Source organism: Rhipicephalus microplus, chromosome 9, assembly GCF_043290135.1.
Source record: "Rhipicephalus microplus isolate Deutch F79 chromosome 9, USDA_Rmic, whole genome shotgun sequence".
Classification (NCBI taxonomy): Eukaryota; Metazoa; Arthropoda; class Arachnida; order Ixodida; family Ixodidae; genus Rhipicephalus; species Rhipicephalus microplus.
The window spans coordinates 18201991-18216678 of NC_134708.1; the positions used below are offsets into that span (position 1 = coordinate 18201991).

Genomic DNA, 14688 nt, shown 5'->3' on the forward strand with positions numbered 1-14688 from the left:
CGAGACCACCACCCGTCTACCTGCCCCGCTTCGCACGGCTATATCGGAAGAGGTTGCACAAGCTGTTCCTCGTGCGCACTACGAGCCACCTCTATCAAGCCGTGGTCACTGCCCGGGTGTCGCACAGCCGGTAGGCGCTCCTGTCGCCTATCCGCCAGCCGTTCAGCCTGTGGCCGTGCCCCTAACCTATGCAACGCAGCCTGTGGCTCCGCCTGTCGCCTTTTCACAAGAGATGCAGCCCGTAGCCGCGCCGCTCACATATGCAGACGCTGTACGTAGGCTCCCGCAACCACCCTACACCACGCGCTCACAGCCCGCACACCCGGCTGCTTATACTGCACCTTGGGCGGCAGCACCAGTCGCCAATTCCTGGAGGACGCCCGATAACCGACCGATTTGCTACGCTTGCTTCACTCCCGGACACGTTGCTCGCTACTGCCGCCGTCGACCTCAGACGTTCGGCAACTATTCCCGGTCGTCGCATCCCGGCAGCCAACCCTTCGTCCAATACGGGCCGGTCTCGCCACCTCGCTATGCGCCTACTGACCACCTAGACTTTCAGCCGCAACGCGCACCCTCTCCTCGTCGGCGATCGCCCTCCCCCATGCGTCGCCGGCCCGGACCCTCCGACCAGGAAAACTAAGCAACGCAGTTCAAGAGGCAAGAACTGCGCCGTTTTCGAACTGTCTAAGCCCTCGCTCCTCTCCTGCTAACGTGGTCGCAGTAACTGTTGAAGGTTATTGTACTTTCGCCCTTGTGGACACTGGCGCCGCTGTTTCTGTTATTGCCGCTAATCTCTGCCGTTTATTACGCAAAGTAACGACGCCGCTTTCGGGACTGTCGCTTCACACCGCAAGCGCACAGCAAGTAACGCCTCTCGCAGCCTGCACTGCAAGAGTCTCCATCGAAGGCATTCTTTACATCGTGGAGTTTATTGTTCTTCCTGTCTGTTCGCATGACGTCATCCTCTGGTGGGACTTCCTATCCCGCCATAATGCCGTCATTGACTGCGCACGCGCCGAAGTTGAGTTTTCGCCCTTGTGTGATGTCCCATTACTGGACGCTCCTCATCAGCCGCCGAAGTTGCTCGTTCTTGAAGATACCGATATTCCGCCTGGAAATTTCGCCCTTGTTCCCGTTTCATGCAACGCCTACACTGACGCTACAGTTCTTTTTATGCCTTCCGATATTTTCAAATGTCGTCGAGCTTTGCCGCTGCCTTTCGCAACAATTGACCTTGCCGCCGGAAGAAGCAACATGTTCGTAAGCAATCCGCTTTCCACACCTGTCACATTGCTTGCGGGGGAATGTCTCGGCCGCGTGCAGGATCTCGACCCTTCGTTTTTGTTTGATGTTCCGGACGACTACTGCGACCACCCAAAAGCACTGTCAGCACTTGGGGAGTCGTCCAATGATACGTTTTCCAGCGCCATCGCTGACACTCTCACTCCCACCGAACATGCCGACCTGCTGGATCTTCTCCATGAGTTCAGGAGTTCGTTCGATGTGTCGCAACCTCAACTGGGCCGCACATCACAAGTCAAACATTATGTTGACACCGGCCTACACCAGCCACTGCGTCAAAGACCATACCGTGTCTCCGCTGAAGAGCGCCGCGTCATCAACGATCAAGTCGAAGATATGCTTCGTAGGGACGTCATTCGACCATCTCACAGTCCCTGGGCGTCTCCCGTCGTCCTGGTGTGTAAGAAAGACGGATCTATCCGATTTTGCGTGGACTATCGTCGTTTGAATAAGATAACCCGCAAGGACGTCTATCCTTTGCCGCGCATTGATGACGCCATTGACACCCTTCACGGAGCGGAATTTTTCTCGTCGCTAGATTTGCGGTCTGGCTACTGGCAGGTCCCAATGGCAGAAGCCGATCGCCAAAAAACAGCATTTATTACACCAGACGGACTATATGAATTTAACGTCATGCCCTTTGGGCTTTGTAACGCGCCTGCCACGTTTGAACGTCTTATGGATAATACGCTACGTGGCCTCAAATGGAATATGTGCCTGTGTTACCTCGACGATGTCGTGGTTTTTTCCCATGACTTTCCTACGCACCTCCTTCGCCTCAGGCACGTTTTGAGTTTTCTGACCAACGCTGGTCTGCAGCTTAACCTAAAAAAATGCCGCTTCGCTGCACGCGAGCTCGTCATCCTAGGCCACATCGTGTCCAAGCACGGCGTATTACCAGACCCAGCAAAACTTCGAGCAGTCGCAGAATTTCCCAAGCCGACGACCATGAAAGAACTTCGCAGTTTTGTAGGCCTATGCTCCTATTTCCGGCGCTTTGTTCGCAATTTTGCATCTATCATGTCACCGTTAACGCAGCTTCTTCGCGGTGACGTGAACCTCACCTCCTGGTCCCCTGCATGTGACGTTGCCTTCGCTACTCTGCGCCGTCTGCTTACTTCCCCACCTATTCTTCGCCACTTCGACCCGACGGCTCCTACCGAAGTGCACACCGACGCCAGCGGCGTCGGGCTAGGCGCGGTCCTCGCTCAACGAAAGCCCGGCTATTCAGAATACGTTGTAGCCTACGCTAGCCGCACTCTGACGAAAGCCGAAACTAATTACAGCGTGACAGAAAAAGAATGTTTGGCTCTGGTGTGGGCGCTTGGAAAGTTTCGGCCGTACTTATACGGCCGCCCGTTCGATCTAGTAACTGATCACCACGCGCTTTGCTGGCTTTCCACATTGAAAGACCCTTCTGGCCGCCTTGCGCGATGGGCACTCCGCATCCAGGAGTACGACATTCGCGTCGTATACCGCTGCGGACGCAAACACTCTGACGCTGATGCCCTGTCCCGCTCACCTTTGCCACCAGATCCGACGTGCGGAAACACGTGCCTCCAGTACTTGTCATCGTTAAATCTTGAATCAATTGCCACCGAACAACGTCGTGACCCGTGGATCGCCTCTCTTATCGAATATTTATCTGGCACGCCCAACCTTCCAGTATCTCGATCCCTCCGACGTCAAGCTCTCCATTTCGCCATCCGCGATCAACTTCTTCATCGACGCAACTACGCTCCCGATGGCCGCCGGTGGTTGCTGGTCATTCCACGCACTTTACGATCGCAAGTATGCGCCTCCCTTCACGACGATCCGCAATGTGGCCACGCCGGAGTGTTCAAAACATATGAACGCCTTCGCCATCGCTATTACTGGCGCGGCATGTACAATTTTGTACGTAAATTCGTGCAGTGCTGTCCTGACTGCCAGCGACGTAAATCAACACTGCCACGTGCGACTGGCGCATTGCAGCCACTTCCATGCCCTGCCAAGCCATTTGATCGCGTCGGCGTTGACCTCTACGGTCCCCTTCCATTGACACCAGATGGTAATCGGTGGATTATAGTGGCGGTCGACCACCTGACACGCTACGCCGAAACAGCCGCTTTGCCGAGCGCTACAGCTCAGGATGTCGCCTCTTTCATTTTGCAACGCTTTATCCTTCGACATGGTGCACCTCGAGAGCTCCTTAGTGACAGAGGCCGCGCTTTTCTTTCCGAGGTCGTCAAAACTCTGTTTTTGGAATGCCACGTCATTCATCGGAAAACGACAGCATACCACCCGCAGACTAACGGACTAACGGAACGGTTCAACCGCACGCTAGGTGATATGCTCTCAATGTACGTGGCATCTGATCACAGCAACTGGGACCGTGTTCTCCCATACGTCACGTTCGCATATAACACCGCAATACAATCCACCACGGGATTCTCACCTTTCTTTCTTCTTTACGGACGTGAGCCTTCCCATACAATTGATACCCTACTTCCTTACCGTCCTGATGCATCCGAGTGTCCACCTATCTCCGATGCTGCTAGACAAGCCGAAGAGTGCCGCCAGCTCGCCCGTGCGTTCACCTCGGAAGAACAACAACGCCAGAAAGAAACTTGTAGCACCTCTCTTCCGGATCCCAACTATGCCCCAGGGTCTCTTGTGTGGCTTGCCATCCCATACCAAACACCGGGACTCTCCTCGAAACTTGTCCCGCGGTACGAGGGGCCTTACACCGTTTTGGAGAAAACCTCTCCGGTTAATTTCCTAACTGAACCAGTTTCCCGATCGGACGACATGCGCCGGCGTGCACGTGACATCGTCCATGTTTCCCGACTGAAACCGTACCATGAGCCTTTGCCTGAAACTTCTTAAGTCGCCAGGATGGCTCCTTTTTCAGCGGGGGCGATTGTGAAGAAGAAGATGTGCCTGCAGCGAGCAGCATCGCCAACGCCTGGCTCTCGCGGCTCGTACTTCGGTTCGTTGCTGTGCCGATCGCTGGACGGTTCTTGACGCTGTCTCGTCGCTGTCTTTAACGGCTAATAAACCTCCTCACAATATATATATATATATATATATATATATATATATATATATATACATACATATAAGGAACAAATGTATACTTAAGGGCTAGGTTTTACGTGTTTTGACGCAATATTAATGAGATCTAACAAACAATAATACCATGGAAAGTATAGGGGAAGTTATTAGACCAAATAGTAATTGTGAAGAAAGAAAAGTGGGTGAAAAGATAACTTGCCATGGGCAGGAACCGAACCTGCGACCTTCGAAAAACGCAATCGATGCTTTACCACTCAGCTACCACGGCAGCTATCCTCCCAGTCACTATGTTGGTTATATATGTGAATTTAAACGTGGGAGTGTCAGTCAGCGCCATAGGATGCCATGGCGGCGAGTGTGGCTCACTCTTTATGGGCCCGTATGGCGCCAAGTAGCACGTGAACTTATTACGAGCTGGAAGCTGACCAATAGTCCCTCGTATACAACCTAAGGCACCAAGTCTTCCAGTACGAGACCCTCCTTAATGAAAAAGGAAAACAAATGTATACTTAAGGGCTGGTTTTTCCGTGTTTTGAGACAGTATTATTGTGACCTAACAGACAATAATGCCAAGAAAAGTACAGGGGAAGTTATTAAGTCAGGGACCGGCCCTGATGAAGGCTGGTCCCCGGGTGAAACGTTGGAAAAATTAAAGAAGTTATCGTTGTGCCCTTTCTCTACTTCTTGGTATTTTTCCAATGGATCCAAGGACACCTTCTTCACACACACACACTAATATATATATATATATATATATATATATATATATATATATATATATATATATATATATATATATATATATATATATATATATATATAGTCGGAGTAATAATTCAATGGGCCAGTTAGTCTTCGTGAAGGTATGGGATATGGCACAACGGGAGCGTTGTCAACAAGGATAAATATATTTATTTCCCAACAGTTTCGGGAGGGGACCTCCCTTCATCAGGGGATGAGTTACACTGACATGAGCTTCCAAACTTCCTTGCTGCCGCGTCCCTCTCGCCTTGAAAGACGCTTGCGAGAGTGAGAGGGAACTGGAAGAAGGAAAAAAAGGAGAAAAAAGACGAAAAAAGAAAGAAAAGAAAGAAAGTAAAAAAGTAAAAAAGAGGAAGAACCACTGTCAACACTGAGAACGAAGCCAACTGTCAACAGTGGTGTGTATCTCGCCAGTTAGAGGTCACTTATACCAGATTGCGCTGTGCAGTTCCACAACTAAATTATTACCTTAATAAAGCTCAGCTCAAGGCGTCACCGCTATGCATTTGGTGCAACAAAATTGAAACAATTGAACATTTCTTTTTATTCTGTCAACGTTATTCTTATCAGAGAAAAAGATTTTTAGTAGCCCCATTACAAAAGCTAGGAATACAAGTAAATTTACCAGTAATTTTATCACTTGGCGGAACTTCATTTGGTTACTACCACAGGGATGTATGCTCCGCTGTGTTTGATTACATCAACGCAACTAAAAGATTACCATGCTAGTGAACCACTACCCTTTCAGATCTTTAGTTTATAATTCGTAGTTATGTCTTTCAAAAACAAAAGATGGTTTGACCGCTTGCTCAGCACACATTTTTGTTTTTTGGTAGTATTATTTTAAGCTACTTTTTAAGATTGGCTTCATTTTCAGTGTAGTTTCATTTAAGTATCCTGCCGCCCGGTTCTTGGCCCATCCCCTTTTGTGGGTAAGCGCCATCCATCAAAGGTCATCAGCATCAGCATCAGCCAACTGTCCGTCTACATCCACCTACGGTTCATATCACGTGCTGTTCAGTTCTTGGCGTGTGTCGGGCCACCCAAGATTGTCGCCGCGGTGCCGGGAGGGTCCGGGACGGTGTGCCTAAAGAAAGGGGTTTCCCCGTAATTGGTCGTTCGGCGGGCGGCGGGCGGTGTGTGTAAAGGAAAGGTTTCTCGTTAACGGGAGCGTTGTTGACAACGCTCCCGTTGTGCCATATCCCATATATATATATATATATATATATATATATATATATATATATATATATATATATATATATATATATATATATATATATATATATATATATATATATATATATATATATATATATATATATATATATTAACGAAAAACTTGGAAATTGCCAATGCAGTGTACTGGGAATACTGTCCACTAGGTGTGCTCCACGTAACGACGTTATCTTCCTAATTTTTAATGTGGTTCCTTATATTTCGGACACCCGGTACATCCATTTAATTAAAAGGCTGCGGGCCCCGAGATCATGTCACGTAAATCATACCGTGAATGGCATGGTTTTAAACAATCGTGCGTTAAGACCTCTCAATTATGTTCTTCGTACACTCTTGTGACGTCATACCAACTTGGTATACAGACATGCATAACATGACTCCCATGTCATGGCTTGTCGTTTACGTTTGCCATGCAGCCATGTCCAGCGATACGAATTTCGGTATACATCCCTTTAACAAAACGTACATGAAAGCATAATGTCATAGATAGATAGATAGATAGATAGATAGATAGATAGATAGATAGATATATATATATATATATATATATATATATATATATATATAGATAGATAGATAGATAGATAGATAGATAGAAAGATAGATAGATAGATAGATAGATAGATAGATAGATAGATAGATAGATAGATAGATAGATAGATAGATATTGCCCCGCCGCTGTGGTCTAGTGGCTAAGGTACTCGACTGCTGACCTGCAGGTCACGGGATCGAATCCCGGCTGCGGCGGCTGCATTTTTGATGGAGGCGAAAATGTTGTCGGCCCGTGTGCTCAGATTTGCGTACGTTAAATAGAGCCCCAAGTGGTCTAAACTTCCGGAGTCCGCCACTGCGGCGTCTCTCATAATCATTAGGTGCTTTTGGGACGTTAAACCCCTCATACCAACCAACCAGATAGATATACAGATAGATTATAATTCTGCCGCCAAATGGTTCCGAGTTTAATTCCTCGTCCCTGATTCTTACGAACGTTGGCGTCGAAGTCTCAGTGCGTGCTACGTTCAGCATTGATCTCTGCGGGCCTTTTTTGGGTTGAGAAATAACTTGTCAACCTCGCGTTCGCGGTGTGCTCGGCTCCATGAATAGTTTTATAGGTTGAGTTAATTTGCGAAGTATTTTTCGATTATTATATTTCCATCGGTGTCACAGAACCAACCGCTTTTTGACCAATTCCTTGTAATGGGTAAGAGCCATTGTTGGCAATCAAGAACTGAGCCGCCATTTGGGGACGTCCAAAATTAAGCCTTCCCAGTGAGTGTCCTCCATAAACTATCGTCGTGACCATGAGAGCAATGTCTCCGTCAAAAGAGAGCGCCAAAAAAGAGAACGATTCCACCCTCGCAACACCTAAGTCTCGCTGCGCCAGCACCACCCATGGGACGTCCAGGAACCGGCGGGCGGCGACGTCCACAGCCAAGAAGGAAGCCGTGTCCGAGCAGGCGGTGTCCAGGCAAGTGATCAAACCCGCCAAGTCGGTCAGCGCCGCCTACCAAACCACTATGCTGGACACGGAACAACTGGATAACCTGCTCAAGGATACCCCACCGTCAGACGTGGCCAACGGCAAGGCCGCGGAGGAGCACGGTGATTCGGCGGTGGCCGGGGTCCTTCGCGGGAAGACCGTGTCTGCATCCACTGGTCCCGTGAAGGTTGTCGCCACGGAGCACCATCGCGTTGTGACTGACGAGATCGCGTGAGATTCATTTATAGCACCTTCAGTCACAACCTTATGCCGGTTCCTCGAGTACGTTCGCGACTCGGTTTGCCCCTGGTTTCTTTAATCTCACCATGGATCAAGTATTTAGCTTTATTTTTTGTTTGTTTTTTGCTTACAAAGCGACAGCATATCCCATTAACACAAAGACAACACTCGGAAGAGTTTTCGCCATCGCCGTGATGTTCCGTGTATAGTACAAGTGTTACATGCGATTCTAACGCACGCGCTGCCCACTTATGGGGCTGTTTTCGCTCGCGATGGTCCACTGCTACAGGGAACACTCGAATGCACACACCATCAATACTCCTGGCCCTCTAAGAGCAAGTGAATTAAGAAACAGTCTTCATGAAAATCAATAGTCTGTCAAGAGGAGACGGAACATTTAACCACCAGTAGTCTTATGCATATCTAAGCCGCTATGATTCCGTAAGATAGCGAAATCTAAACATGCTGCTCATACAGGGGTTCCCTTGAACAGTGGACCCGTCTGTACGTATGCGGTCCTAATGTGGTCGTTCCCGAAGTCTCAGTTCTCGCACGCTGTCCTCATGTCAGCAGCGGCACTTCGCCTTTTAGCTTGTATGGATTATCCTTTCAAGTGTCGCACAGAACAAATGGAGGTACTTATGCAGCTTGAATACAAGCTCACCGAAGCCAGCATGATGGCGTAATGACACTTGAACGCATGCGGGTACTGCGTCTCGATTAATGTGCACAAGCACGGTCCTGGCTTCTTCCATCGGTTTTGACGGACACAGGGGATCGCGCGTGACAACCCGTTTGAACACGATTGGATTTGATATGAGGGGTATAACGTATGTCCCAGAACCGCCATATTACTATGAGACACGCCGTAGTGGAGGGCTCCGGAAATTTCGGTCCCCTGGGGTTCTTTCACGCTCATCCAAGTCCGGGCCCACGGGCCCACAGCATTTTCGCCTCTTTTGCAAATGCAGCCACCGCAACTGGGATTCGATCTCGTGACCTGCAGCCGAGTGACTTGGCCTCTAGTGGGGCTGAACGTGATGGTGGTATTCAACCCACTATAGACTTTGCTTTCACCAGCGCTAACAGAGCTGGTTGTTATGTATAAACGTGCAGTTCCTTACTTGAGCATGAAGTGAAACGGCGTGGTCGATCACGGACAAAGAGAGCACGACAGCACTTTTTGTCCGCATTCTATACGCGCTGACATTCACTTCAGATTTCACAGGAGGAAAAAAAACCGTCATGATGGGTTGCGCGCGAGAGTACAAAGGCTAAGAGCGCAGCCTTGTCAGTGCATTTTTGAAAGGTCACGCGCCAATTTGCGCAGCCCAAAGAGGAATATGGCGGCGCCCAGGGAGGCGTTTTCGAAAAGGTCTATCTGCAGCATCAAAAAGCCCAATGTCATTCCCTTTATAGGCTTAACAGTGAGACATTCTACATTTGACAGGTTCGACGCTCCGCGGGAGGACACGACGACGACTTCATTCGAAGCGCACGTGCGTATGCGCTTGTCTCGCCCTCGGCTACGAGAGCGCAGAACAATCGCCGAATCTCCTCGGCGGGAAAACCAGATGCACGGCCGCGGCGCGGCCGCTTCCCAGGTCGACCAACGATCGTCGTCACGTCCTTCAGCACCAGGAAGAACATCCAAATCGAAATCGGCGTGCCCTGACTGCGGTGGATTTAGCTGTGACGTCACCGGCATACAGACAGGTAAATTATCTAACGGACCTTGTGTACGCCCAGTCTAGGCCACTGACGAATACTGTAAACTGTAATTCTGATTAAGGAAACAAGGCCGAGACTACCAGCTAGCTGAAATTGAATGTCTAATCTGAAAGAGTGAAGGTGAGGCAATGTCGAGAATATTCGTTCGGCTGCGATGCGTAGCCGGACAAATATTCGGCAACGTACAAATATTCGGCTGCGCGCTCTGAACTTGGTGATGGCGTGCAGTGCCGATACTCCTTTTTTTTTTTTTGCACCTGTTGCGTTGTACAGTGCTTTCGCTGGCTTCCTACGAGCTTTTTTTTTTTTCTCCATGGGTACAATGCAGTCAGTGAAGCAGAGTGAATAAAACTTCGGCATGCGCTTCCCCTCCCAGTCGCTAAAGAGGGGAACGCGAAAATTTCCCCGTACATCGACTTAGGGGGTCGGGGGAGGGTGAACGTTGCGATGAACCTACGCCCGAAATGCTGCTCATTGTGAAATTCCGCCATGTTGAAGGAAAACTGTCACCTTGTCTGCTTCGATTAGAGTTACTGTATACGCTACCTAAGGGTAGCTTATAAAGTAACTCTAGCTCCGGTCGGCTACGAACGCCGCGGTGTCGAAAACCGGAACTGCTTGCTGTTCGGGTGAATTGGTGTATCGTAACTGTAAGCAAAGAGCCACGACACACACGAAGAGGCAGATATAGCATTTTATGTGTCTCCTAATGCGTGTCTTCCACGTACGCTAATATTGGTTCTCTTGCTATACATTTCACTCGCATACACGGACGTAGCCAGAAAGTTTTTTCAATTGGGGCGGGGGGGGGGGGGGGGTCTATGCGCAAGCAAAGTTGAATCATTTCGGGGTAGTTTTACCAGGTGTTCTGTGGTTTTACCCCTCTTTCTTTTTTGGATGCGTTCATGACACCATTGGCTGTTCCAGAGGGGGGGGGGGTGCGTTATGAGCGATGCCCCCCTCCTAAGAAATAAATAAAATATCTCGTGAAAGCACTGTGAGCACACCTTAACAGTGTTTTTTTTACAAGTACCTACATCGCCCATTGGGCATTGTTGTAGGGGGGTTACAGTAGAAAATAGAATACAAAACAGCAAAATTAAAAGCAAATAAATCGTGCATTACAGTATACAGGAGAAATCAACACTTGTAGTACAGCATTAGAACAAAAGTACAAAACACAGGATTATGCAACGAAAGCAGTAATTATACATATAAAAAATCAACAACCAAGAGAAGTACAAAGCCAACGTTAAATATATGGGTTATTTCAGCAGCTCAAAATGCTGTTTCAATGGCTGTTAGGAAATTAGAATCAGAGAATATTGGCATTTTTAGCGCATTCCAGTCACTAATAGAATTTGGAAAGAAAGAGTATTTAAGCACATTCAATCGACAGGTATATTCTCTAATTTTATATAAGTGATCTTTCTGTTCGGACATATAACTATAGGCGTCTTTAAATACCGCTCTTTATTTAGCCCAGTCTTACCGTGATATATATTATAGAGAAATTTAAGTCTTTGAACTTTCCGTCGTCCACAAAGGGGTTCCCATCCCAAGGCCTGAAGAATTCCAGAAGACCTAGCTTATTCTAAAATCGTAATTTCCTGTAATACACCTAGCAGCCCTTTTTTGCACCCTCTCCAACTTTTCTTTCAGTACATTCGTGAAAGGGTCCCAAGAAACACAAGCATACTCTAAAATTGGGCGCACATTTGTAATATACAGGGTTTCCTTGAGTGTTTGCGGCGCGTCGTTGAAATTTCTTTGGAAAAAATGAATTAAGCGCGAAGCCTTGGCTGTGATTAGATCTACGTGACTGGTCCAATCTAGTGTTGCCGTGAATGTTACGCCGAGATACTTAACTTGATCTACCTTTTGTACTGCGCAGGAATTTAAGTAATAAGACCTGGATACTACCTTTTTTTGTTATTAAATTGCACATGAAAACATTTAGTTAGGTTCAAACTCATTTGCCACTGAGCACACCAAGACACAATCTTATCGAGGTCAGACTGAAGTACTGTGGTGTCATCAAAACACTTGACTGGGCAATACAAAACACAATCATCAGCATAAAGCCTCACTGTTGATTTCAAACCCAGTGGAAAATCATTGATAAAAATCAAAAACAGAAGCGGCCCCAGGACCGACCCCTGCGGCACCCCGGACAGTACATCAGCTGTTGATGAAGACACACCATTTATCACAACACATTGCTTGCGGCTGCTGAGATAATCCTTAATCCAGTCTATGAGGGTTTTAGGAATACCAAGAAACGACAACTTATGAAGCAAAAGACTGTGGGGGACGACATCAAAAGCTTTTTTAAGTCCAAAAATACAGCCTCCAATTGAATGCCCTGGTCGAATGATGAAGCGATGTCATGTACGAATTCGGTTAGCTGTGTAACACACGAAAGGCCTGCGCGAAAGCCATGTTGAGACGGAGTGTTCGTGCTACTAAAAACAAAACAGTCATAACCACGCCCCCCTCTTAGGTGTTACTTTAGGTGACCCCCCCCCCCCCATAAATTGAGTGGCTGGATCCGCCTCTGCATGACACGCTGCTTTTACAGCCAGCCATTTGCCAAAAAAAAACAAAAAAAAAAACACACACGTTTGTCTTGCCCACCACCAGCCACGTATCACCACATGCAGCCGCGTCGCCATTGAACGACCCCCTGAATACAGTGTTCTACTACCTCTACAACACTGTACTCCGAATGGCCAATTCGCACATGCGACATATCATCACCTATTTCAGGAGGCGTCACGTGCGGCTGCGACCACGGTGGCTGCTGCTGCTGCGCGACGAGCAGCGAGGATGAGGTCCAGTCGGCGGCGTGCTCCAGCGAGAGCAGTGGCAGCTGCTCGTCCTGCTCGCACGAAGACGCCTGCAAGGCGGACGCGTCCTCCACGCGTGACCAGTCGTACAGCGCCGGCAGCGTCTCCTCAACATCGGCATGCAGCGGCTGTCGTGAGCCTGAGATCGGCACTCTGCTGCGCACCAGTGAGCATCATGTGATATGCGAAAACGGTTTACTAACTCTGGTGGAAATGGGGTTTAACCCCATTTCCACCAGAGTTTACTATATTACACGATTAATGAAGGAAGGAAGGAAGGAGAAAAAAAAAAAACGTTTTTTTTTTTTTTCGATTCGCAAGGGCACGAAGCAAGAATGGCAGGGGTTTCGGAAGGCGTTATGCGCTCGATGGATGGGGCTCCAGGGTTCCACAGGCTTGACGATAGTCATGTCATACCAACTAGCCCAAACTGCCACACAACTGCCACTGGCAGTTGCTGCCTGCCTGGCGTATGTGACCCAGCTAGGAGAAATACTTGCTTTATCAGAGTAACTTATTCTGCTTGCTTTTTAATCACGAAACAGTTGAAGACTATAGGCACGTTCAGGTTTTTCCCTTTTGGGGGTGAAGCTTTGTCGCAGCACAAGTCGCCCAAACTATGTCAATGTACGGGGCTGACTTTGCGTCTCCCATGCCGAGTCACACCCTCCCTCCAGATTTTGTCCATGTGTAGGGATGACTTTGCCCCCCCCCCACATACACACACACATGGACACAATACAGAGGCGATTTACTCCGCTTTTCTCCTCTGAAAGGGCTAGAGTATCTGTATGTGCTACCTTTAGGTATACCTTAATTATAATTCTAGGGAGCCCCTCCCGCCTTCCCCCCGTCTTCCCCCTTGCTCGGCCTCCTCCATGTTCACGCCTATGGTTAACCACAGCTGCACTCGTTGCTGTGAAAGCAGAATCTTTAGCGAAATGAACAGCTTGCGAGGAGAGATACCGTGCATCCATGAATGCGGTGCACAGCGTTGCTGGAACAGGGAGTTGAACATTTTTAGTGGCTTCTAAAAATGAAAAAAAAATATATGCCTGGGAAATATCCTCGCGCTTTTAGAATCAGTCGCTGTATAGGTTTAACCGTTACAGACGACGAAAGATTTCCGCTGCGCCGTAAGAAAACTGAGAAAAATCGGTTGTCAGTCCCCTTGACAAATGAGAATTCACTCGAAATAATCGCATGTCGAAGTTTATATCACGTCGATGAACTGTACGAACGTGCACTATCGATCAGAAAGTGTTATGACGTTATAGTAGACACGGACGAGAAAGACTAAACAGGACCAGGGCGTGCTCTTTTAACCATGCGCTCCTCCCGTTGTATCTTTCGCATCCGTGTCTGCTAGCGTCACATGATACCTTGATGTATTCAACTAAGTATAGCCCGAAAGCCAACTTGGGCACGATATACGTTTATCTGAGGCTGTGGTACATAGCCTATAGTCTTCGTTTGTTTTCCTTTTGACTGCAGCCGCCTCTTTCTGCGAGACCTTGGCCCGGGCTCTCAGCGGTGAGCAGCACGCAACCAAGAGGTACCGAAACGTACGGAAGATCACCATGCATGCAGCTAACAAGAAATGATACTTTAGCTCTACTGCTCCGGCATCGCCGTGAAATAATACAATTTCAATAACAACCGATGTCGATTCTTTTCATTTGATCAATCAGGAAGACAACCTTGAGACTCCGCCGAATTTTTTACGCAATAGGCTACACCTACATTTTTAAAGGGGTCTTGAAATCCCTTCAAAACTTACTGCTTTGTTCTCCTCGTGAGCCGCTGTATTATTGAACCCTATTATTCACTCTGACCACCGGTTGTCTTTTAAAGTAGACGTTTCAAAACACTTACGCTCCGATTACCCCGTGTCATCTCTCCCTGTGCACCCGCTGGGGCAAGATGAGAAAATAAAATTGCTTGAAGTGTGCGACAAACCCTTGTAAACTCCTCTCCTTCTCGACGAATTCGAGATAATATTCCCGGCAATCAATTCGCGAAGCA

General features: G+C 48.1%; 1 protein-coding gene and 1 long non-coding RNA gene across 2 annotated transcripts; both read left to right on the forward strand.

Annotated features, from left to right (window-relative positions):
- Positions 1 to 7673: 7673 nt before the first annotated feature.
- LOC142772064 (uncharacterized) lies at positions 7674 to 11487 on the forward strand. The gene is made up of 3 exons (XM_075874164.1): positions 7674 to 8074; positions 9534 to 9799; positions 11477 to 11487. The coding sequence occupies exons 1-3, from the start codon at positions 7674 to 7676 to the stop codon at positions 11485 to 11487; spliced, it is 678 nt and encodes a 225-aa protein (XP_075730279.1).
- A 986-nt stretch (positions 11488 to 12473) lies between these two features.
- Positions 12474 to 14322, forward strand: LOC142771571 (uncharacterized). The gene is made up of 2 exons (XR_012885997.1): positions 12474 to 12829; positions 14158 to 14322. It is a non-coding gene; the product is annotated as an uncharacterized LOC142771571 (long non-coding RNA).
- The last annotated feature ends 366 nt before the right edge of the window (positions 14323 to 14688 follow it).

What these genes read in the sequence shown, in the direction of transcription:
- LOC142772064 (XM_075874164.1), top strand. Translation starts at nt 7,674, where the DNA reads ATGTCTCCGTCAAAAGAGAGCGCCAAAAAAGAGAACGATTCCACCCTC. An exon ending in GTTGTGACTGACGAGATCGC is followed by an intron (nt 8,075 to 9,533) that starts GTGAGATTCATT and finishes TACATTTGACAG; the next exon opens with GTTCGACGCTCCGCGGGAGG.